General features: G+C 38.9%; 1 protein-coding gene across 1 annotated transcript in view; it reads right to left on the bottom strand.

The window, feature by feature from the left end:
- The window catches only part of Pcsk5 (proprotein convertase subtilisin/kexin type 5), a 456,194-nt gene that overhangs the window by 282,307 nt on the left and 148,278 nt on the right, over positions 1-25,609 (bottom strand). The window contains 2 exon segments of the mRNA XM_052762773.1: positions 20,515-20,591; positions 23,226-23,369. Of these exon segments, the coding sequence (XP_052618733.1) occupies positions 20,515-20,591; positions 23,226-23,369 (221 nt within the window).

Below are 25,609 nucleotides of genomic sequence, written 5' to 3'. Positions count from 1 at the left end.
GTTTTGATCCCCAGTACCCACAGAAAAAGCACCAGGCTTGGTGGTAGTGCCGGTAATCCCAGTGCTAGGAAGGTGGGAAACAGGATGAGCCCCAGGGCTTGTCAGATAGTCTAGCTGAATCAGTGAGCCCTAGGGTTGGTAAGAAACTCTCACTAAAAAGGAAGATGGAGAAGAGACTGAGGAAGATATCAACTGCAATTTCTGGCCTCCATAGGCACCCACACACATGTGCACACAGCACGCACACACACACACACACACACACACACACACACACACACACACACACACAAACACACATGCACACACACATGTGCACACAGCGTGCCCACATGTTAAAGAAAAAGAAACAAATGAATTGGATAGTGCCACAATGGCATGCTATTTGTCTATTCTAAGAAAACAGAACACATTTCCTCTGGAGCCTAGTGAGCTCTATGAGTTTGACTAAGTGAACCTAAGACCAGTGGTATAGTGTTGCTACATTTATATAAATAATTATCAAGTATTGCTGCACATGCTAATCAAAGTTTATGAGCAAAGCGCGCTAAGATGTTCTGCTCCAGTTGTTCCGGTTTGGGGTTGGTGCCCATGAAAACGCTCAGGAGGCAGGCTGAATGATATCCCCCTTGCCACCTAGGCTGATTTCCCTATAATTTCACGTTATCATAATTAGAAGAAAATTTCATAATTAGGACTCAGTAATGCATGAAGTATGAGGTGTACACTGAATGTATATGCCAAGAGACTGGGAAAAAAGCCCACAGAGGTAAGGAAAGAAACAATGGCCTGCATCAAATTATGATTTTCACTCCTTTGGGGTCTTTTTCTATATATCTCTCCATTTTTCAAATGTTCACAGAAAGTCACATTATATAAATATGTCTTAAGTAGCAAAACAATACACTGGGGTGCTAGAGTGTATTCAAAGTAGACAATATTTCACCCTTACCTGTGCACTGTAATCAATTTATGGCTATTGCTGTAATGACTTAACTGAAACAAATGAAACTACTCTCATAACTTCAGTCTAATTAATTTTTCCAAATCATTCCTCCAGTAGTGAGAACCAACCAAGTACTGAAGGGTGTGTTTGTCACTAAGGATTCAAAGGCGAGAACAAAACACATGACACGATGTTGTGTCAATGAATTTTCTTGGCCAGGAGATCTTCATAATGCATACACCTGTACTCATTTAGCAATATATTTAATAAATCCATTTATATTAGCTTTTGTTACAATATTTAGATAAGTATATCATTCAATAATTACTATAAAATAGCCTAAAATACATTTCAAGATCTGATAAGAGCTGGTGGAGAGAAGTGGCATTATAAATGACTGATCTCACTTGGATGGGGACTGCGTCCTGATCATGGGTGAACTGTCAAATTACTGAAGATAGAAGTCTTACATTCCAAGGAATAAGCAATGAAAATCTGTGACTATGGTATGCTTCCATTTATTCGAAATACAGGTAACAGCGGCACTGAGTTCTGGTCTAAGGGCTCTCTTAGTGTTATCAAATGCCTTCTGCAAGACACTCCAGACTCTTCAGGTCTGAGGAGTACCAGGGTCATCTTTAAATCTGGATGAAAGTTAAAGCATAGCTTTAAAAAAAATCTATCCTGCAATCCTTTGAGCTTAGTGACACCAAGACAGCATCAGCCTTGATTGACCAATGACAGCTCTGGTTCCCTTTGCAAACTTCATGGCATCTTCACACATACTAGAAGAGATTTTTAACATTACAAAAGTACTAACCCAACACATAGGACAAACCTCCTTTAAACAAAAATCCTAATTCCTAATTGTTAATTTGACAGTTTAATGTATATAGCACATAGTACACTTTGTATTAAAATAACATTTGAAATAGGCTTTTATTATGATGGTATTTGCATGAGTACAAGGACATGAATCGATAAACACTATTTGTAATGAGCTTGACTTTATGTAGCATCAGGAAGCTTTGGTACTTTTTTTCCCCCTTTTGTTTTGCCTTCTGAAAAATGCAAAAATCATTCTCAGCTAGATGATCCCTGGTCCATTCGAATTAAAGTCTTTGCTTTCTAGGCATGGTTGAAGTAAAGTTAGTCTTCTTTGGGCTCAAAACCATGCATGCTTCTACCTTTCCTACCTCTTTCATTGATACTGAATACAGTTTTGCACAATTTAATACCTTCAGTAAATGCCATTCTTATCTAAGAAATATCAGTGTCTGGAGCTGGGGAGAAAGCTCAGTGGCTAAGAGCACTACCACACAATCATGAGGCCTGGAGTTCAGATCCCTTCACCATTTAACAAGACAGATGGTGACAGTGCACACCTATATACCAGCTCTGTGGTTATTGGAGACTGCAGGATCTCTGGGTTCATTGGCTTCCAGTGTCACAGAGAACATTTGAGGACAAGGTAAAGAAACCTGCCTCAAAAAATAGGTGGGGGGTGATAGAGGATATCTATTTTCATCTCTATAACCTTACATAAGTGTGCACACCTCCTTCCTCCAAACTTGTATGCATCCATCTCTCTCTCTCTCTCTCTCTCTCTCTCTCTCTCTCTCTCTCTCTCTCTCACACACACACACACACACACACACAGAATATGTAACACAATATACAATTTATAATTTAGACATAAAAATCAAGGAGAATAATAAAAATCCTTTAAATATTATTTATCAGTTTTTTTCTTATTCTTCCTCATATTTAATTTTATTTTATTTCCCCAATGATCTTGTATTATATGTATTTTATTGCCAAATTATATGCAGAGGAACTGATTTTTATGGATTAAGGGACTATCCCAAGCGAATACAACTGACTTGTACTGAAAGTTCTTGAATTCAGATATCCTGAAATCAAGTCCTAAGGTTTCCACAACAATAAAAGACAAAGTACTCAAGGTAGAATACAAATGGTTCTCCTGGCTTGTCCACACTTGTCAGGGCCAAAACAAAGTGATGGCAATTTGAGACCTTTCCAGAGACACATACTCTCAGGTTGTGCCCCTGAAGGTCTTTGGACTGCTACCCACAGGTTCATTTGGGTATCCTAATCACTGGATTTTCTAAATAGGATGGGTCTATTTAAGAATAGTGTTACTAGGCTCAGTGACAGAGTCAAAGCTTAGCTTGTGTTAAGAGGCTGGGTTCAATTCCCTCATCAGGGGTGAAAATTAAAGAACAGAAAAGAATACTGACTTGGGAAGTCAGTGCTGACTCCAGCATCCCTTTCCTTCCCAGTGTGGAACTCTACATCTTTGCCAACATACAAACAATATGAGGCAAAGCAAGCCAATCAAATTGCTTAATGAACTTTCACAAAACATGGACAACAGTGCTTGGTAACCACACACAAAGCTATGTTGAAAGGGGATTCAGAAGAGCTTGGTTAAAAACAAGTCGAGGGAAATCAGCAAAGATGGCATGGTGACCATGGCCTTAAGAAGGCCTTGTCAATAAAACAATTCCAGATGGTCCTTGGAACAGTCAGTAAAGATTTCTATTGAATCTGCTTGTGACTCTATTAAAATTCACATTTCATCATATTTCATAAAAACTACAATCATGATTTATTTCTGACTGATGTAAGAGTGATGATGACTATGTGCTGTTAGATAATATAATACATGCAGTTTCATAATCTCACTTTCATTGTTCAAATAAACTGCTGCTTACTCATTTACATAAGATTCTGGCCTCAATTTCAAGTAGATTCCTTTCTTTGCATCAGTCAATGACTAGATCAAAGGCTGATGATAATTAGAATAGGCATTGATTACATCACACAATTGGATCAGATATTGATTGGAAAAATGTTGATTTGGATCCTGCCTTAGGTGGATCAACTATTGATCACATCAAAGCTCCAATGAGACAAAGCAGTGACTGAATCAGCCATTAATTATGTCAATCGCAGAATGGATCCAATCAGTGATTAGATCAAATGCTGACAGAAGCAGGTTCCTGTCTGAATCCACTACTGGCTGGATCAAAGCAGCTCATTAGAATAGGTACTGAATAGATCAGTCACTGCTCTACTACCCAGAGGTGAGGTCCACTGTCTAGATCAATCTGTGGATTACATTAGGCAGGGGTTAGCTCAACCACTTTGATTAGATATGTTGCCAACCATATTACACACAATCATTCTTGCAATGGTTCTCCAAACCAGACAGGTTGTGGCTTAAGATCAGCAACTTGTTACCCTCTCTTGAAAAGGTAGAAACAATGATGGATAAAACTTATGATGAGAATTGGCTTGCTCCCTTGACCTCCACAAGATACTCTATGGAAGTCTCTGGCTACATTCTAAATGTTTTTTTTCCAGTCACTAGAAGGCATAAACCGTCTGTACCAAACAGTTTTCAAAGTAATAGTTCCAATAAACATAATGTGACAATGGAAAATACCAGGCCCTAAGTGACATGCCCAGAACCATTAAGATTTTCCCCAGAGTACTCATGAGTTTACTCAGTCTAGCAATGAGAATCTTGTTTGATACACTGCTTGCTTGACTAGGTGTGAGAACACACTTAAAAGACATAGAGGAAATCAATGGTTGAAAGCAATTATATTTAGTTTTCTTCATTAAGAGAAGATATGGGTGCATGTTGAAACTCCTTTAAAACCTTCAGGAGAAGCTGTGTGTTCACAGATCTGTACTCAGTATATTTAAGAACTAGACTTGCATTACTTTACCATCTGGTATGTAAACAATTTTGAAAGAAAATTTATACATTAATCCTAATACAGTTTTATTATAGTTTTCATATTGAATCAACTGTTAATGGGTCATAAAGCAAGATAAAAATCTGTTTTGATGCTTAACCATCTTATGTTAAAGCATTTATTTCTAGTTTTCTATATTCTTTTCTATTGAAGAGTTCTAGAAAATATAGTAGCTATGAATAGTGATCTCAGAAATGGAAAATCCTGATACAAATTAAGCAACACTCTACCAAATGTGAAGAGTTTTTCCAGTCCCCCAACTTCCTTTAATGAGACTTTCCCCCCTCAGGTTGTGGATCATGGAGATCATTAAATTGTCTCCTTTCAACAGTTTGATCATCCTCTTTCCACTGCACACCCCAGGCACAGCAGGTGGAGAACCAGGAAGATCATCCATGCCAGTTAAACTACAGTGTAAAAGGTAGAAGAGCATTAAGTTAGATTACTCAGGAGAGACATTGTTAGACTTTGTGTACATCTGATAATCATCAGTCAATGGTTCAGGCAATTATAAAATGGTATTATTTTCTAACAGAGAGAAGTGAAATGACTTGGCAAGCATTTTCTTTTCCTCTCCCTCTGCCACTTTAAAATGGAAGGATTCTGGATCCTTGCTGTTAACCAAATGGCATTTACAGCTCTCAGTTGGCATGGGAGAGCTGAGAATCTAAAACAAGAAATGCTTATTCCATTTCCATTTCCATGGAAACCAGTCACCAACTGGTGAAAACAAGGTAGATCAAATTTTTGAATAAGGATGTTGAAGTAATCAGTTTTTAAATTTCTTCTTGCACCAGGACGGGCAGTGGGGACCACTGTCATAGCCCAGAGCTGTCTATACCAATAGCTCCTCTGTTTCATTGTGGCAGATCTTCTCAGCTACAGTAAAGGGTGTGCGGTTGTTGATCATTCTTTGAAGAACAAATTGCCACAAATCCAATAAATAAGTTTTTAAATAACATATAGAAGTTTCAAATGCAAGGACCCCTTTCAACATTTATGATCACATTCTCTCCTGCATCCTCTTAGCAAAGCATAAAGGGAGGGATGTGCTGATTTCAGAGAAGGCATAAAGCTTACTCTCTTTGGTGAATAGATTCAGAACACTATTTAAAAAACAAACAAACAAAAAAAACCTCTGTTATCAAGATTAGAAAAGTCCATTGAAACAACCACTTGTTATGAAATGGAGATGATGACCACAGCTCTTAGGACAATCCAGACTTCCAAAGAGGTGTGTGAGGCCCCCTTCTCTCACTTCTGCACAACTGAAATAGAAAATTAAATAATTGGGCCCCAATTCATGTCAGTCATTACTTATTTAAAATAAAAAAAAAATATTTCAAGCAGGGCAGCAGTGGTGCACGCCTTTAATCCCAGCACTTGGGAGGCAGAGCCAGGCAGATTTCTGTGACTTCAAGGCCAGCCTGGTCTACAGATTGTGATGCAGGACAGGCAACAAAACTACACAGAGAAACCCTGTCTTGAAAAACCAAAAACCAAACAAACGAAAGGTATTTCAAATCAGTTTAAAAAATTTCTCACATCAGATTAACAGCCATCAATGATTGACTTAGCTTGAATTTTCACGCATTTCCTGGTGTTAAACCTCTAAGTTAGCTCCAATAGCAGGGTTTCCTGCATGGGGTATGGATGGGCCTTTGGTACTCTGAACATTCAGAATGCACTATCTATAAATCTTACAATGAGCTGCAAACAGCTGTTTTCTCTCTATTTTACATTTAGGAGACAGGTAAGTGACAACAGCCACAAGGACTTGCTTAAAGTCATCCCTACAACCTTTGAGTTTCTCTCTATCAGATGTGTGTGTGTGTGTGTGTGTGTGTGTGTGTGTGTGTGTGTGTGTGTGTGTGTGTGTGTATGCGCGCGCTTTGGGGTCATAAGGGGTCTGATCCCTTGGAGCTGGAGTTACAAGTGGCTATTAGTTACCTTATGTAGATGCTGGGAATCAAACTTGAGTCTAGAAGAGCAGCAAGTGCTCTTAACCACTAAGCCATCTTTCCAGCTGCTCCATATCATGTTTTCAGGATCATATTTGTCCTGTTGAGACATATTCTCTTGTTTCTAGCTTATAACCTCAATTCTGAACTATGATCTCTTCCCCAGCTCATCAAGACTAATATCTTCATAATAGTAGAAGATGTGTAGAAATGTTGGGTCTTAAGTACTATCATTTTTGAGTATATGGAAGTCATATATCATTATTATTTCTATCTTTTAAGATGTTAAATTGTTAAATTAACATGTACATGTAAAGCTGACGTTGATCTACCCCTGGTTTGTTTGTTTTTGCTAAGGATACCACTTCAACTCAGTCAACAGAGTCGATAATTAAAAATAAAACAGAATGATAATTAATGCATTTCTTTAAGATTTTACTAATCAGCAATTATAATGGTTCAATTTTTTTCATCCTAAAATACTGAAAACATTTTTAAAAGCTTATGTCCTCAATTTGCTTCCTTTACTTGAAGCAAGGCCAACACATAATACCTGAAACCAAACTCCCTCTAAATCAAAGCTTAATTAATTCCTAATTTCATTTCAGCCAGCTAGGAATAGGAATCAATCAATACAAACAAACACAGCCCCAGGTAACTTCCAACATTTTCTTTCTATGCACTCTGCAGACTTGGTTTTCAGAGTGTAAATAAGAGTCTGCCTTCACATCTGAAATAAGGTGAATTTCTTTTTACTTTGTTTTTTAATATTTTATTATTTGAGAATTTTGTACATAACTTAATCACATTCCTCCCCTCCTCCCCCACCTTTTCACAGATTTCCCTCTTCCTTTCCCACCCAACTTGGTGTCCCCATTTTCCCCTCATCGAGGCCAATTGTGCTGCCCAAATATTCTCAGATGTGTGGTCTCCCACTTCAATATGGTCAGTTTATCATTTCAGAGAATACTGAGTTTTCTTCTCTGGCAGCTAAGAATTGCCAACAGCTCCTCATCTAGGGGTGGAACTACATGCCCAACGGCCCTCTTCACGCTGCAATTTGGTTTGGTTTGGGCTTGCACATTAACATCTTTTATATTCATTGCTTTGACTGTTAGGAAGAGAGAAACACAGGAAACTGGAAGAGCTTAAAACCCTCCACTCCTCCATCTCACAAATGGGCACATGTCCAACCCACCTACAGCTGTTACCACCGTGTCTTCTGAGCAGATATACTCAAGGGACAGACACTGCAGGCCATTGTTCCACACCTGTGTCACAGACCTCACAAGGTCACCACCATCTGACCAAGCTAATTTGATACCATCTACAACCCTGAACCAAGTGGAGGAAGCTGGCTATCGGAGAGTGGGCAGCCTCTTGACTCAAGCTAGGGGAAATCCATGCAACATGTAAGTCCTTAACATTCAGGGAAGACTTTTTCTGCTACTAAATTTTCATTAATTTATAGTTATTTAAGATAAACACAAACTAAGCAACCAAAAAATAAAAAGAAAGGAAATAAGCATTTTGGCACAATAACTTAATAAGACTAAAGTAATGGTCATGTAAAACTTGCTTCTGTCATAGGTTTTGGACATTTACCACTAAATGTAAAGATCTTACATTTCATTGCCCTTCTTTTTTCTCTTATTTTCTCAAGAAGTGAAAAATGAGCATGCAGTGATCCCACCCTTGGGCAGGGATATGGCAGTACTCAACCAAATTAATAATAACAACAGCATGCACTAAGCTAATAGCATGTTCAGGAACATGTAAGCATAGTAAAATAAGAAAACTTGCTGGGCGGTGGCGGTGCACGCCTTTAATCCCAGCACTTGGGAGGCAGAGGCAGGCAGATCTTTGTGAGTTCAAGGTCAGCCTGGTCTACAGAGCGAGATGCAGGAAAGGTGCAAAGCTACACAAAGAAACCCTGTCTCGAAAAACCAAAAAAAAAAAAAAAAAGAAAGAAAGAAAACACGTATAAAGTGACTATTTCCCAATCTATGTGTGTGTGTGTGTGTATTATAAGGAAACCTTTTGCTTCAAGCACAGTTCTAAGAGGAATTTCACTATGTAATGAAGGCTTTAAAATAAACCTTGAAGTAGGGTATGTTTTTAAAGGGACAGTTTGGCTGAGGAACAGGGAGTCACATCTACCCCATCTAATCTTCAACAATAGAGGCCTATGAAGACATGGCAGTCTGGGTCCATGAAAGAATGGAAAGCCAATGCTTTCCAACTCACATCGTGTCCAATGACTTTCTACTGTATTATATTAGTTTAATAACTGATTAGTATAAATATATCAGTAGTTTCACTTTTGTTGTTTTGAGACAGGACTTCTCTGTGTAACCCAGGCTGTCCTCGAACTCACAGAGATCCTCCTGCCTCTGCTTTCTGAGTGCTGGGATTAAAGGTGTGTGCTACCACCACTTGGCTAGTGGTTTCATTTTTAAAATATAACCAAAGCAGTAATATAGACTTAGTAGGTTTACAGAAGAATTCTCTTCAGAAGGAAATAGCATGCCACAAAACAAGTATTAAGTTCTCATAACTGAACTATAATTGTTCTAATGAATTAAAATTGTCTATTATTTATAAGCACTACACTTATTTTCATAAACAAACTACAATTGTTCCATTAAATTACTTCTGCTTATGAAGACTATGTTTAGAAACTGCAACTAGTAACTGCTCTGAGTTAGCTTGTCTCGTGAGCTACAAGGCACATGAATGGGGGCAAGAATTACTTTCACAAATGATGTTAATTTACTTTCACTTTTACTTTCTTCCAATAAAAGACAAATAATTTTTAAATTCTGGTATCTTAGAATGACTGAGCTAGACAGAAAAGTAGTTTATTGAAAAGATACTAGGATGCTCAAAATTGCTTGGGATACCACCAAGGTAGAGATGAGTGCTATGTAAACTAGAGACAATTTGTAAACTATAAACCATTTTCTTCAATCAATAAAAAGACAATAAGACATGACAGAGATAGGGATGGATAGAGACTGAGAGAGGAGACAGAAAGAGGAAATGAGCAACAACAACTTCTCAAATGACTGAGAGCTTACATGGCCTATGATGCTAAAAAAAAACCACTGAGTATCTGCAATCCTTAGAACCAAGAAGTGTTTCAGACTTTGGAGTTCTGAGTATCTTCACATATAAGGAGACACCTGGGGAATGAAACCCAAGTCTAAACACAAAATGTACTTGTCTTATCCTCAAAGTCTAACAATAACTTTACACAATTTTTAAATTGTTTCATGCACAAAACAGCTCTATGTGTAGAATATTCCTGGCCAAAATGTATAGGATTTTTGTAGCAGTTCAAATCTGATATTTTCAGGTGAGATGGTCAGCCAGTGGCAGACAGGTGTTATTGATTTTCTAGAATGCAATGACATGGAGTGCCCTGGACTACAGCAAGGGAAGCCTGTGGAAATACTCAGTTTCCAGCATTTTCAGTAACCACACCCCAGGAATCTTTGTCCTCCACCAAGACTCACCAAGCAGAAAATTTATCATGCATGGAAAACAATTGAGATACTGTGTGTGTGTGTGTGTGTGTGTGTGTGTGTGTGTGTGTGTGTGTGTATACAATATATATGAATCTAGTCTGCCTGCTAGGCATGAATTTTTACTGAACATATGAGAATATATGTAAAAGTGCTTTTTAAACTATAGACCATTTGTAAACTATAAACCATTTTCTTCATAGATGGCTCTTCTGTGTCTCAATAGGTGAGATCCATCCAAGAAGTTTTGGGTAGACTAATGCTATTAAAGAATACCAAGGCTTTGTTATTTTTTTTTTATTCTTTCATGAAAAACACATAATGAACTTGTTAGATTTCACTGAGTGTAAACCCCATGGCTATACCAGCTAAGGTTTCTTTATGGGACAATGTTGTCCTATACTAGATTCAAATCACATATCAAACTTATCAGAGCTACAAACATGCTCACAGGAAAATTTAATGAGCAGTGTATGTACATTAGGTTCTTAAAATTTTTATGATGACACAGCTAACTTGAAGTATCAGCATATAATATTTGCCCATGTTTCAGATAGGACTGTTTTTTTGGAGAAGGTATGTCTTATATAGTCTCTCAGTGTGCAAAAGGATTACACATTTTTTAAATGCAATTTACCTAGGAATTACTTGGACATCTCTCACCCATAAGCATTTTTTTTTCACTTCAAATATATGCCTTAGAAATTTACAAATATGACTATCTATATGAATCTTAGAAACCCATAAATCTTTTAAGAAAAACATTATGTGAGTTTAAGATATGAGCAACATTCTTAACAAAGTTCTTTCTTAGTCTAACATCTCTCTAAAGACAAAGCAAGTCTTGACAGATATATGGAGAATAATGGGTCTTCTCTTTCAAGCAGGATGAATTAAACATGAGTTAGTATCCTTTATAATTGAAATAGGTTTTCCAGTGCAGATTCTCAAAGAAGCTCATAGAAATACAATCAAAACACCAGAAGAACATAAATAGAATGGATTGATATACAAAAAGGCACCTATGAACAGATATGGAATATAGAACATCAATATAATTTGAAACAGCTTTCCCAAATAGCCCCTCCTACTTGCATTTGTGCCATAAAGATTTTAACACTATGAAAGACACACGTACAAACATGTATCTGCTGTTACACTCTTACAATGCCACCAGGACCATACCCCGAAGAGGCTGAAACAAGTTGATCTTAATTCAGAATGAAGCCAGAGTCACCAGGCATCTCTGCAGTGGGAAAAACTGTAGTGGCAATGGCAGGGACCTTGACTGTCCCAGCTGCTTCACAGTGGGCTTCCGTGTGGACCAGAAGGAAATGCATGATGTTACTAGAGCTATTCCCTACAGGGTCCCTCACTAGGGACCTCATGCCTCTCTTTGAGTTTAATGTCAGGAAACTCAAATCCCTTTATTCATTGACCTCTTCCACTCTATTGCCCAACTTTTCCCATCATGAAACATGAGGCAGGTAGATAAGAAACAGGATAAAAAACAAAGGTGTCTGTTTCAACTCCAAGGATCAAATATTTCCCAGTCCTTTGGAAGACATTAAAGCGTTCCATCATAACTCTAATAGGGAACATAAATACAATAAACTTTACGAGAACCCGACATTCAATAACAATTAAGGTTATAATCTAAACCACTGCCTAAAGCAAATTCAGTGAGGTCACTTGGTATCGATAACGAGTGACTGATGTCAAGACAGGGTTGAAGGCTAGAGACCAACATGTGCTGCTCTTTTGGCATGATGACAAACAATACTAGTGTCTACAGGAAGATCATGATATCAGGAGGATGGAAAAAGAAAGGGATAGAAGGCATGCATAACAACCTGACCCACTGGAGCTGGAGGACAGGGGAGAAAATAGGATTCTATATTTGGTAATTGGGACAGGTGTGGGAGGGGGTATGCTCCCGTGAGGATGAACTTCTGAAGAAGAAAATGCCAACCAAAAGCAAGAAGGTCACACAAAACTCGTAGCAGTCAGCTAATCTCAGCTCAGGATGTCACCACAAGGAATTTTACCCGTAATTCATGCAAATTCAAATGCATATACTAGCATATGTAAATTATATGCAGATGGGATATGGGTATCCAAAAATAGGAAGAGGTAAACTATTGTAACAAAGGGCACTTCTAAAATTCATGAGATGGCAGCTTGGGATGAAAGCAGACAGGAGGGGATTCAAGAGAGCCTGTCATGTCCTCAATTCCTTGGAGCTGGTCAACAATGTACATGCAATGGAAACTCTTACTATCCTCTACAGGGGAGCCTTAGGATATCATTCCTTTCTAAGTAAGAGAAAGTCTCTCATTCCCAGGTGCCCCTTGGGCCCAGTCTTCAACAGAGGATTTTTCATTCATGGCCCACATTTTCAGAGCACTCACAAAGCTCTTCACTCAGATGCAAAAACATGGGTCAGTGATTTTTACCTCATATGATTCCACCCTCAGAGTCTGAGCTCTAAATAAAGCATTAGACTCCTTTGGAGACTAATGACCCTTTCACAGGGATCAACTAAGACCATTGGAAAACATTGATATTTACATTACAATGCATAACAGTAGCAAAATTACAGTTACGAAGTAGCAATGAAAATAATTTTATGGTTGGGTCACCACAAAATCAGAAACTATATTAAAGGGTCACAGCATTAGGAGAGTTGAGAATCAGTGACATAAAGCAATGTGAAAATGAACCCAATGACCTCTGGAATTTAGATTGACACTTTATTTTGGTACTTATTTTTTAAATTAATATTTAAAAACGTATGTATATCAATGTTTTGTCTGCAGGTACATCTGTGCACCATGTGCTTGGTACTCAAAGAGGTCAGACAAGGATATTGGATACTCTGGGACTGGAATTACAGATGATTATGAGCAACAGTGTGGGTGCTGGGAATCAAATCTGGGTCCTCTGGAAGAGCTATCTCTGCTGTTAGCTGCTGAACCATTTCTCCAGACCTGAACACTTACTTTATGTAAACTCTCTCTAGTCACAATATTAGCATTCATACATATAGCATGTTCACAGTTTTCAGAAACATTTTTCATGAATTGTGATTAGCTGGTACGCATTAAGCTTCACTTACAAAAGCTGTTAATATGTACTAGTAAGAAATTTTGAAAATGGGCAGACCCAAGCTTCACCTTGACAATATCCAAACACACCAAACCCAAAGCCAGCCAGCTTTCTAACGTGCCTGTTTTCCTTTTTTTTTCCAGCCCTCCTCCTTCCTCCTTCCTTCCTTCCCTCCAAATACATAGCTTTTCTAGTGCTGTGTCTGTCTTTGAGTGTTTGCAAGCTACAGTAGTTAACCCTCTACAACCTCTGAATAAACATCCCATGGCCTCACTGGAGCTCTTTTCATTTATTTCAACTGAATAAATAGCATTGTGGGAAGCAGGTTTATATAATCATTTATTTAAATAAATAATCTTTGCTGCTTATTTCAAGCCACAGTGATTCCTATAATGTCAGAGATCTTTGCAGATATGCTCCTACTCTCTGAAGAAGCAGAACTCTGGGTACTAAGTGCTCGGTGAACATGGTGCTGCATTCTGGTCATGATAGTTCCAGAAAGTTGTGATCAACCTAGACATCAGCTTCTTATCTACCAACTAATTTAGCTGTGTGGGTTAATACAGAGTGTGAGAATAAATGAGCTCAAATTCTGCCTGCCACTCAGTAACCTTGGGCACACTTCCCGAATGTGAGATGCTCTGAGTGGTAAATAGATATAATGTAAAAGTGCTAATTTATTATTTATTTTTACATGGTAACCAAATACAGCCAAACAGACTGTTATTGGTCATTGATAGTTTAAGATGAACAGGGACACTGAGAAAGCCAGGGAAAATCTGAGAAGGATGCTCCAGCAAGGTCACAGGTATGGTGGCATTGGGCTATGGGCTGGTGCCTAAGCCTCCTTTACAAACATAACATTATTTGTTCTATATCATCCTGTCTTCTTCGCTGACTGACCTTCTGATAAGTAAATACATACTTATTAATGCTTAATCACATAGGAATAGGAAGCTCCTATTGTATCAGAATTAATAAACACCCAAAATATGGCAACCCTATTGGCTTATAAGGACAGAATTCTAACTAGTCCTTTAGCCTATAAGAAATTTGATAAGAATTAAAATGTAATCACTATCTAAAGAGTATCTCAACAATAGTAAAGTGAACGTTCTGCAAGGTTGAGATCTAAATACTCTTTCAGCATGTTCTCAGTCCTGTTAGTTGTACATGTAGCAAATGAAACGAAAGGTTCTTCTCTCCACAGCTGGCTTTCTTCTTCAATATCTCCCAAAAGATTTACCATCTGATTAGCTTAGAGAGTTCCTGGACCCTTTGATAGTGCTTAGCAAGGACACCCTCACAAGGTCTTCATGCTCTGTGATCATATATATATTTCTGGATTGAAGGAAATAACAAAAATATAGGCATGCGAAGGAGGAGGTTGGAGGAGATTAAAAAAGAAAGATAAATAAATACACCTGCTTGGAAAACCTGCTCAAACACTTAATTCATTATTTAAAAAGGATACTTATCTCTTTCCTTACTGCAATTTCCATCTGCTGCAGAGCCCTAGGAAGTTGTGAGTTTGTTTTTTAAATAAGAAATTTAAATTCAAACAACTATCAATTATTCATGTCAACAGTAGATGGGGTTCGCATAAATTACACCCAAACTTCATTTTAACCTATAGCATCAATTGGATTCTTTATCAAAGCTGTTACTGAGGGTCCCAAGACAGTAAGTCCCCAAATCCTAGAGGAGAAAATAGTGAAACTGACAAAGAGCAGAACAAAGGAGTTTGAAGGTTGCATTAGCATGACTACAAGCTGTGGAATAATTAATGTAATTTTTATGAAGATGAATATTTATATATCAGGTAAGAGCTATAGAGGAATTTGAGGTTAGATAGCCATTTTCCATATTTGTTCAACCCTCATTAAAGAATAAACAGGTATTTAAACAACTTTCAAATTTAATTACTTTTGTCCTCAGATGTATTTGAACATTTTTCCTTTTGCTCTACAAGACAGTAAACTAAATAAAGGACAGACATACACCTGTGTCAGTCACAGGCCTATCCCAGAATACTGAGCTCTTTAATATTGGCTAATGCAGTTTAGTCAAGGGACATAGACATAGGCAGCGCTCAGAGGGACCAATAGTGCAGTATTAAAAATACTGACCCAGAACAGGTAGTTCCCAGGAGATCTCTCTTAGTGCCATCTGAAGGATTTAAGGTCTTCAGGGATGCAGAGAACCATAGTGTTCCAGCAATTGGGAAGGCCAGCCCAATATTCTGGTGAATGGAATTAGTACCCTTATGAAACACATCTGATAGAGTTTGCTTGTCCGTTTGGCAATGTAGACACACAGAAACTGTTTTCATAAGGGACCTGCTGTAGACACTAAATTCACTGTTGCCTTGATCTTGGACTACCCAGCCTCTAAAACTATGTATTAAATGCCCTTTTTTTGGGTAAATGATCCAGTCTAAGACACTTTGTTATAGAAGCTTCAACAGACTATGGCAGCTGTATATAAAAAGTGTAAAACATTATGAATGTGAAGACTCTAGGAATTATATTTTCAGTTAATGTTATTATGCATGAGGCTTTTTTGGGTTGTTTTTTGTTTTGTTTTGTTTTGATACTCAGAGACCAAGAAACTACTAGATGGAGCTGTTATCTTGCAAATACATTAAAGGAAAATTTTAGAATCTATGTAGAAAAGCAATTCAAGCTTTGGTAATGACACATTTTTGCTTTGGTAGGTTCTGTCTGACATCCTAAGTTATAGATAACTATTTATCATAATATGGTCAAATTCCTGATATGAAGAAATAAAATGCTTCAACCTGGTATGGTCACAGATATTACAGTGTGGGGTTTTTAGTCTAGTACTGAGTTAGTATATTTCCCTTCTAATCTGCAGTCATTGGCTCTGCTGTAGAATATTGTCTCTGGGCAACAGCTGTGCAGGAATGAGAAAGACAGACAGACAGACAGACACACACACACACACACACACACACACACACACACACACACACTCGCACACACATTGGTTTCTGTACTATACTAACATTCATAATAGCAGAAAAAAAGGTGTGAAAGATTAAAGAACCAGAGGAAACATATTTCTATCTACTCTGGTTAAATCCCAAAAGTAAGAGATGAAAATAAAAACGAATAAAATCTATTCCTGTAAGAAAATGGATCTATAGCTTCTAGGCTGATTTCTTTTGCAAAGCCATTGGATTCTGAAGCCACTCACTATATATCCGATATGAAACAGTGGTATCTCCTTCTGTCACGTACATTGAGCAGAGAGAACACTTAGCATGAGGCAACCTAGTGAAGAGTTGCTCTAACCCAGATGTCAATAATTCATTTACTGAAATAGGAGTAGAGAGATGAAATGCCAGGAGACTGTGAGACTGTTTCATTTGTAGGGAGGCATTTTCTGTTTTAAGTCAGCAACAATGCAAGCTGCAATGAATTAAGGCAAAGGAGGATCCAAAGACAGGTTTTTGTGGTCTCTTCTTATGATGTCATTTCTCTATCATTAATAAAATAACGTAGATTCAACATATCACCATTTGAGCACTGAAAAAGTGGTGAAGAAAGGAACTGCATACCTGTGTACTACTGAAGAAATTCCCTTTACTTCAAAGCTTTGGCACTAATCACAATCATGTAAGTCTAAGAGAGATGATTCGTATACGTTTTAGGTTATATTCTCTATTGGTACTGAAAACCCTTGAGCCATTGGTTCCTTAGGAAGTCCTTTCCCAATTCAATCTGTTAACAATCAATATAGATTTCATCATCATAGTCACTCATTTAGTATAGATCTTTTCACAAAGTAAGTCTTAACAAATACTTATTAAAAAATGAATGAACAAATGGAGCCAAGTACTACAGAATCACAAATACACTCCCAAACCAATTGGTCTGATTATACAAGGTATTATTGCCTAGCATATGCCTCAACTTCCTTATTCTGACTCTTTTAAAAATTGAAATTACCCCCTTAATGATCCTATATCCAATTAATAGCTTCCCTCTCTTGGCAGCTTGTATAGTATTTTCTGCTACCTGTTGAAACTAGACAGCAGGATGGAGGCTTTCATGTTATATCCAACAGGAATCATCTGAGAATCATGTGAGTCATGTGTCCTAAGAGTGCTGTGTGCTCAGCAACAGGAGCTTTCCTCCAACCTCAACCTCTGAGAGATAACCAAAAGTTACCTCAGTAGTCGCTATTGTTTTAAGAGTCAGATGGACTACCATAACCAATCATTCTAAAGGTGGTTTCCCATACCTGGTACTGGGTTGTTTTTTGTTTTGGTAGTCTATGGTTATTGTGGGGAGTACTGTCAACCAAGTGGTATAACTTGCTTTAATATTGGTTATTGGTTATCCAATACAGAGTGGTTGTCACTGAAACCTTAGCTCAACATCAGCAAAAATAGACTCAGCAGGTCGTATGAATATAACTGCACATACACATATGTATGCATGTGCACACGCACACACACACCAATAATAATAATAATAAGAGGCCATTAATTTTAAAGTGGGTGGTGATATGGGAGGGGTTCAGGGAAGGTATTATGGAGGTGCTAAAGGAAGAAAAGGAAGGGAGAAAGTGATGTAACTCTATTTCAATCAAAAAATTTTTTTAAGATGACAAACATTAGCACATATCTGGAACAATGCTGGTATCATCTGTCAAATTCCCATTGAACTCAATGAACCATGGTAAGTTCTTAGAGTAGGTCAAATTGGCACACATTGGCATGCTCTAGAATGAGAGCAATACCAGTGATTCATAAACAAAAGTCCCAGGAAATGGCCAAGTTTAAAAGAAATTCTCCCAATTCAACCCATTAGCAATCTTTATTATTTCACTAGTATATCTAAGCACATAAGTTTAAACAGATAGCCTGTAAATCACTAGGAAAACCAATACTCAATGAACCATATTTTACATATGGACATGTGGTCAGACACACTTACGCTAATGGTCACCATCACTACTCCATTTCAATGCAAAAACCCATCACAGGTATGTTTAGATATAACTAGCTGAGAGATCAATTTTAGACATAACTGGCTATAGGGCTCAAGCCATTGGTGTTCTGTTCTCACCCACAGCATTCACATCCTACAGGAGGACACTTTGGTCATTAACGTGATCTAGACATTTTACATGTTTCCCTCCTCTTTTCTCTCTGCAAACATTGATGTGATAAATGTAGTGAATATTTCACTCAGCTTTGCTATAACACTTATTTTGATAAACAGTCTCTTTCAACTTGATTGATACATTAGGGACTATGCTGCTGAGCGTACGTGGAATTGGCACTTGTTTATGTGTAATTCTCCCCATGGTATCTAGGTAAATTAAACAAAACAAAAATGCATTAGATAAACTGAACATGTAGGAGCACACAGAGAGCTCTCATCTTAGGACACAATGATCCACCAATGGTCACACTGGTGGCACTGCAGTTTCTACAGGCTCTCAGGTGACTTCTCTTTCATTTTCCAGTCATGTGTGTGCCTTTACCCTGACCAGGAGGGCACACCTTCAATTCTGCTTAACCCTTGGTCTGCTTTGTATTTTCCTGCACTGCTCTGCTTTCTACTCTTGTTTATAGCATTTATCTTTATCTTGCATGCAAGTGTGTGAGCAGGAATTGGTATAATGGTGCTTGTAAGAGAAATGAGCACACTTCGGGTTCTTTCCAAGGTAAAGAACCACCTTATTGCAGTTTGATACATTCAATGATGTAACAAACACAAAACTATTTAATTACATCCCTACTGTGTGTGCAGCTTGACAATGACATTTGTGAATGCTACAGACAGCAATTCTGTTATTCCTCTGTGTTTTACAATTCTGTAGAGTGCTGTTTGATTCTTGGGAATGCCTGTGCTACATGATAGCAGAATGGTGTATAGAGAAGTACTAGCAGCATATTTTCCTTGTTTTAAAGATTATTTTTAGAGAAGTTTTAAATTCAAAGCAAACATGAAAGGACAGAGATCTCTTATATCCCACCACCACCATAAGAGTGCATTTTATGCTTGAGCATCCCTTGGGTATATGCCCAAGAGTGTTATCCTTGGGTCTTGAGGTAGATTGGTCCTCAATTTTCTAAGAAGTTGCCATACTGATTTCCAAAGTGGCTGTACAAGTTTGCATTCCCACCAACAGTGGAGGAGTGTTCCCCTTGCTCCACATCCTCTCCAACATAAACTGTCATCTAGACCCTCTGCATATGGGAGACAGCTGTGTAGCTGGGTCTGTTTGAGGGGCCCCCTGGTAGTATGATCAGGATCTATCCCTGGTATATAAGCTGGCTTTCTGGATTTCATTACCTATGGTGGGACACCTTGCTCACCCTTGATGCGTGGGGGTGAGGCTTGATCCTGCCTCAACTGAATGTACCAGGCTTTGCTGTCTCCCCCCCCCTCCCCCCGCATAGGAGGTCTTACCCTTTTGAGGAAGGGATTGGGGTGGTTCAGGGGAGGAAAGTGGGGGGAGTGGGAGGAGGAATGAGAGGGGGATATGTGGTTGGTATATAAAGTGAATAAAAAACTTTTAAATAAAAAAGTGCATTTTAAAATATTGAATGATTCAAGTCATTTTATGCTAGTTTGCAATTGTGCCAAAATAAATAGATGATAGATGGATGGATGGATAGATAGATAGATAGATAGATAGATAGATAAATAAACAGATCAGCTCATGTTGCCTAAAACTCTAACCCCTTATGTGTAATTCACAAAACACTATAATCTAATAAAGCGTTCTATTGTGCCATGGTGTAAAACCCAATCTGTGACCTCAACTGACCTCAACCAAATATGTTGGGTTTAACAGTAAGTGGACCTTTGAGAATTACTCTTTTTTTTCTTCCCCCCTAGCATATTTATCTCAAAACACATGTGCCATGGGCTAATTATCTCAGGGGCTAACATCTTCACATCCATCTTCAAGATTTAGAGATGCTGATCCACCTCCAGCACCCTGTCAGCAGCCACTTTTTTCCTATGTAGGAGATTCTACTTTCTTATTCTGAAACTTTGGTGAAAAGATACCTGCTTCCCTTGCTGTGATTTAAAGGTATTTGTCACCGAGAGTTTTGAAGAGAAGACTTCCCTCGGCATAAGCAGAAAGTTGAGCTCTTGACTAGCTACATGCCAGCCCACCCTGAGTCTTACTTGTTCTCATTGCTTGCATCATAACGAGGCATTGGATCCAAGTCATTCCCGTTCACATCGCAACTTGCCAGAGCATCCTATGACCATGGAGAAGAGATGGGAAACAGACAGTAGTTAGCATTGACCCACAAGTTCATGCATTCTTAAATGCATTTCTGCAGCAGAGTAATTAGGTTAGCAGATACCCTCATGGTTCACTAGTTTCAGGCACCTTAGGGAGACACTGCTGATTCAATAATGATCACTATTGTACTGTCCCTTTAAGGTGAGATAGTCTATGTAGACCAAAGGACTTTCTCCTTCTTACCTAGAGTGACCCAGTCAGTGAACAGATGACTTCAGTTCTACATTTTCTAAGCACTCCCCCAATATTGAGAAGCAGTGAGAATTTTATATATCTATACTTTGCATTCCTTGCTTGATTTCTTGAGCTTGCAATGATCTTTATCATATTTTAATGTCTTTTAGAAGAAAAAACAATTGATTACATATAATTGACAGGCCAGTTAAGATATTAGATGTTTATTTTGGTCAGGTTTCTTGGGATCTGCATTATACAACATTAGTCTTGCTTAATTTCTATTACATAAAAGCCTTCAAATGAGATTCTTACTATTATTCCACAGTTCCAAGAACAGCACAAATGATGAGCAAAGTTCTCTTAAGCCAAGCTTTAAAATGAGGAAGCAGAAGCTCTGAAGCCAGAGTTGGATTTATTTGTTTGTTTTCAAAAATGGTTAGGGAAAAAGCTCCCAAATACCAAAGAGAATTTGCAGGGTCACTTCCACTGTTGAATTTTTTATTCCTGCACTTAGCCTCTTCCAGGATATTATCAATTCCCCTGTGCTTCATGATCGTTTCTATGTCCAGTGTTAATACAAGGCAATATTATCTTTACTGAATGCTTATGTTTCTGAAAATAAGTGTTAGCACGCAGAATCTGAAATGTTTTGGAGAGTGAAGCACAGCACACGATGCATATAATGTTAAGTTCTGCTTCCTGCACACCTCGTAGTGGCTGTCAGGGCTGAGAGTGCTTTGAATGAATGACTCAAAAACAACGTGACAATTCTACTTACAGGAAACAGAGGCATCAAACAGACTAATCTGGAGCCTGTCTTGACATGAAACAAACCAGAAGGGAGCCCAAGTCTTTGGTCTGAATAATCTACTGCTTTCTCTGCTTTGATCTGGCCACCAAGAGGGAACTGAGATAACACGGCCATTGATAACTACACAGGCAATCCTAGAGAATGTTCTCTCAGAGTGAAAACATAAAAGAGGCAAGAACTGCCATCATAATTAGGGACCAGCTAATTGCATTTAATGAAGTCCAGTCATCTGCAGCAGGTAGAAGCGCACACACACACAGACTCGGCTGGCATGTGATAAGACAAATGCCTCTTCTGGGGCACAGGCAAACTAGAGTTCTGATGTCATGTCATCCAGGATAACTGACTTCAATATCCAGCCTTTAGTTTCTTTATCTGTTTCTAAGGAGACTGAACTGGAGTTCAAGCCTTAAATTCTATGTTGCAAAGAGGCACAAGTTTATTTGAATGCACTTGTTCACAGGGTGAGTTTAGCCACTGATTCCTGTTCAAAGGAGAACTAAATGAACCTTCAGTTTCTTCTTAAGAAAGGGATTGATTGGTGTGTAGTACTGGGAGGCAAAGGAAAGAAGGTCTCCTTGCAACAGACAAGACTGTTACGGAAAACCACAACGAAGCAAGAATAGTGGAGCCCAGTCGAATGAGTACATTTAAATGATGACTCCTAAAGTTCAGGTAGAAGGAACACTGGGGCAGAAGAGGCAGAAATATTCTAAGAGCCAGAGGAGCAGGGAGTTTACTGTGAGATTGTGTCTCCTAGTAATGTCAGAAGCTACACCCAGAAAGTCTCACCAATATGGCTACCTAAACATGAGCTGAACAAGGTCAACAACAGATATGCAAAAGTAGACTGGGTAAGTCCACAGGCCTCAACTCTACACAAATAACTACAGGCATCTAAGGACTGCCAAGAGTCTTCCCCAGGGAAGAACACACCAATTGCTTATCCAATACTGAATGGTCAGCCCTGAAAACATACATACAAGTAACATTACATAGACTGAGAAGGTTGTATTTATATATATTAAGAACATGAATATGTGTGTGTGTGTGTATACACAATATATAGGTTTGTAACAACAATTAATGAAAAAGGAGGCCACAAATTTGAAAGAGAGCAAGAAGGGGTATATGGGAGGGTTTGAGGAAAGAGAGGGATAAATGATACAATTATATTATAATCTAAAAAGTTAAAAAAACATTTTGAAAAAAGAAGTAGAGAAGAAAAGGATTGCAGAACAACTGGAGAAAAGTTCTCAGCCTGCTCCTTTCCACAAAGACCTTGCTGCCTGTCTGTCTACCTGAACTGTTGCGAAGAGTGGGTGTGGCTGGTAACAGATGGTGTTGGAGGCAGGGTTGCTACTACTTCATGGCTCTCCTTTTGAAGGTCACACCATCAAAGGCACGGGGAAATGGAAGGATGTTATCTTGTGATTCCTATCCTGCAGGGGCTCTCCTTTTACAGAAGGGAACAAAGCACAGAACCCGCCATATCTCCTGCTCCGTCTGTCTGTCAGCTGCTCTCCCACTTTCAAACCATCCCAACAGGAGTCCCCTGATTCCAAGGAGGGAGGACTTCTGGCCACAATGAACACTCACGTAGTTTTGCATCAGATCAGGGTGGGTTCTCTCTATGCCGTCATCCAGGATCGTCACCACGATGTTCTTCCCCGTGTAACCTCTTTTCCAGGCTCCTTCAATATTCATGTCCGACTGGCAGGGATGTGTGTTGTCACTGCAGTGCTAAAGAATGGAAAGGGCATTGCAGATTACTCCATAGGGAGCAGGCCGGAGAACCACCCACTTACGAAGACAGCGTTGGATGAACAGGAATTTGATCTTCTGCCTATTAGAAGAGAAGGACTTATCCCCTGAGCGGTCACTGGGATGATACAAAAAGAGGTATCTGAGGAAAGAGAGTAAATATAAACTGGTCGGTAGTGGGCACCGATATGGGTACCATAGGAAGTTTTAAAAAATCTAGTATGTCAAAAGAATAAGGGACATTTTGTTGTCACCATGTATTTAATGAGATGTAAATAACCACTGTTGCATTTCATTATAAACCTAAAGAGGGTAACTGAAGAACTCATGTCTTAGGCAGACATCTAGGACCCAATCCAGCTGCAATTGGAACTGACTTGAGCCCCACTTGTACAGCAAGTAGAGGTGTGCTACCATGAGAAAAACAAAAACAAAAACAAAAAAACTCAAAATAACAGGTTCTCCAAACTTCTTTCACTAAATTAACAATGATGGGCAAATTCATTCAAAGCTACTTTGAGAAGGGTGGGAATACTACAAAGCCAAGATGGGTACTCTACTCAGGAAAATGTATAGAGGAGCTTCAAGGGGCGGGCTGAAAACATAACATCTTTGTTCATTATGCACAGAAATTGCATTCTACAAAAGCCACAGTGTCCAAACATACTGAAAAAGGAATGGAGCCAGCAGCTTTTTCTGATATAACTTACTAATGTTGGTTCAACCCACATAATTGTTCCTTTCAAGTCCATCTCTTTGAAATACTCCCGAGGTTGCTGTTTTCCAGGTTCTTAAGGCTCAGAGGAAGCACAAAGGAAGGGATATGCGATTCTACAATGTCATAGCAACACCAGCTACTGCTCGCCATTCACCACTCACTATATATTCTTCCCGCCTCTCACAAATAGCTCCATGCTTAGGAGATGGAAAGGAATGCTATGTTTTCTCTGCCCTAAACATAGTGGAGACCCCACTGCCACTGATGGATTTAACACACATTGTATTGAGCACTCACTGCATGCTCAGTGTGGTTGCAAACAAAATATCTTTGGTATTTATCCTAGAAGAGTGTCACAGAAAGCAGAAAAATGAACAAACAAGATGCCTGAGAATGTTCACTGTGGTTTAAAGGGGTTAGGAGGGAGAAAGAGAGAGTGAGCCATGTGGTGATGAATGCTGAGGGGTCGCATGTACTGCTTTATGGGACCAGCCAGAAAGAGACTTCAGTGTAGCATGAATCTTAAAAGGGCTTATTAATAAAAACAAACCTGGAGCCAGGTATTAGGATGAATGCTGAAAGATCAGAGAGACAGAACAAGCCATATTCAACCTCACCTTGCCAACTTCTCAGCTGATTTTGTTTCCTCCAACTGGAAGCCTCTGAGTCCTCATCTGAATGGATCTCAGCTGAACTGCTGCTAAAAGCTAAAAGCTTAAAAAGACTCTAGTTCCTCGTCCTCATGCCTTATATACCTTTCTGCTTCCTGCAATCATTTCCTGGGATTAAAGGCGTGTGTCACCATGCCTGGCTGTTTCCAGTGTGACCTTGAACTCACAGAGATCCAGATGGATCTCTGCCTCTGGAATGCTAGGATTAAAGGCATGTGCTACCACTGCCTGACCTCTATGTTTAATGTAGTGGCTGTTCTGTTCTCTGACCCCCAGATAAGCTTATTGGGGTGCACAATATATCAACTACACTTTAGTCTCTGAGAAAGTGAAAGGTATGTGACCATATTACTGTTGAGGACAGGATGGAAAAGGGAGGAGTGATGGTCCAAGAAAGAGCCAGGGACTAGTGTCCTGTTCAACGCAGCAATGCTAGGACTATGATAGGGGGAAGAGTAGGGAGAGAAAAGGTGGGGACTGCTGGACAGACTGACACAGAGGACGGTAAGCTAGAAAAGGAGGAAAGGCCACTCTGGGCCCTGGCCATCCACTGTTTACTTCCCTCCTCTACTGAGCAAAACGCCATTCCTTCTCCTTCTTCCAGTTCCCTGAGCACAGCTCTGGACCCACACAGCCTCTCGTGGCTCTCTCCTTTTTCTTTCCCAGGAACTCAGCCTAAGTGACCTACTGACTTAAGTCTATCGTAAGATTTCATGAACACTGGTTAATCAATATACTCAGAATGAATGAGCAGCCTCAATTTTGTTTCCAGTTAAAATTGTTATTATGCTTCCTGCTTTGACCTCTTCAGCAAAATCCAGCCAGTTACT

The sequence above is a fragment of the Peromyscus californicus genome, unplaced genomic scaffold, assembly GCF_007827085.1.
Source record: "Peromyscus californicus insignis strain IS unplaced genomic scaffold, ASM782708v3 Scaffold_4__1_contigs__length_199733344, whole genome shotgun sequence".
NCBI classification, from domain to species: domain Eukaryota; kingdom Metazoa; phylum Chordata; class Mammalia; order Rodentia; family Cricetidae; genus Peromyscus; species Peromyscus californicus.
This window is presented reverse-complemented; position numbering and strand designations above follow the sequence as displayed.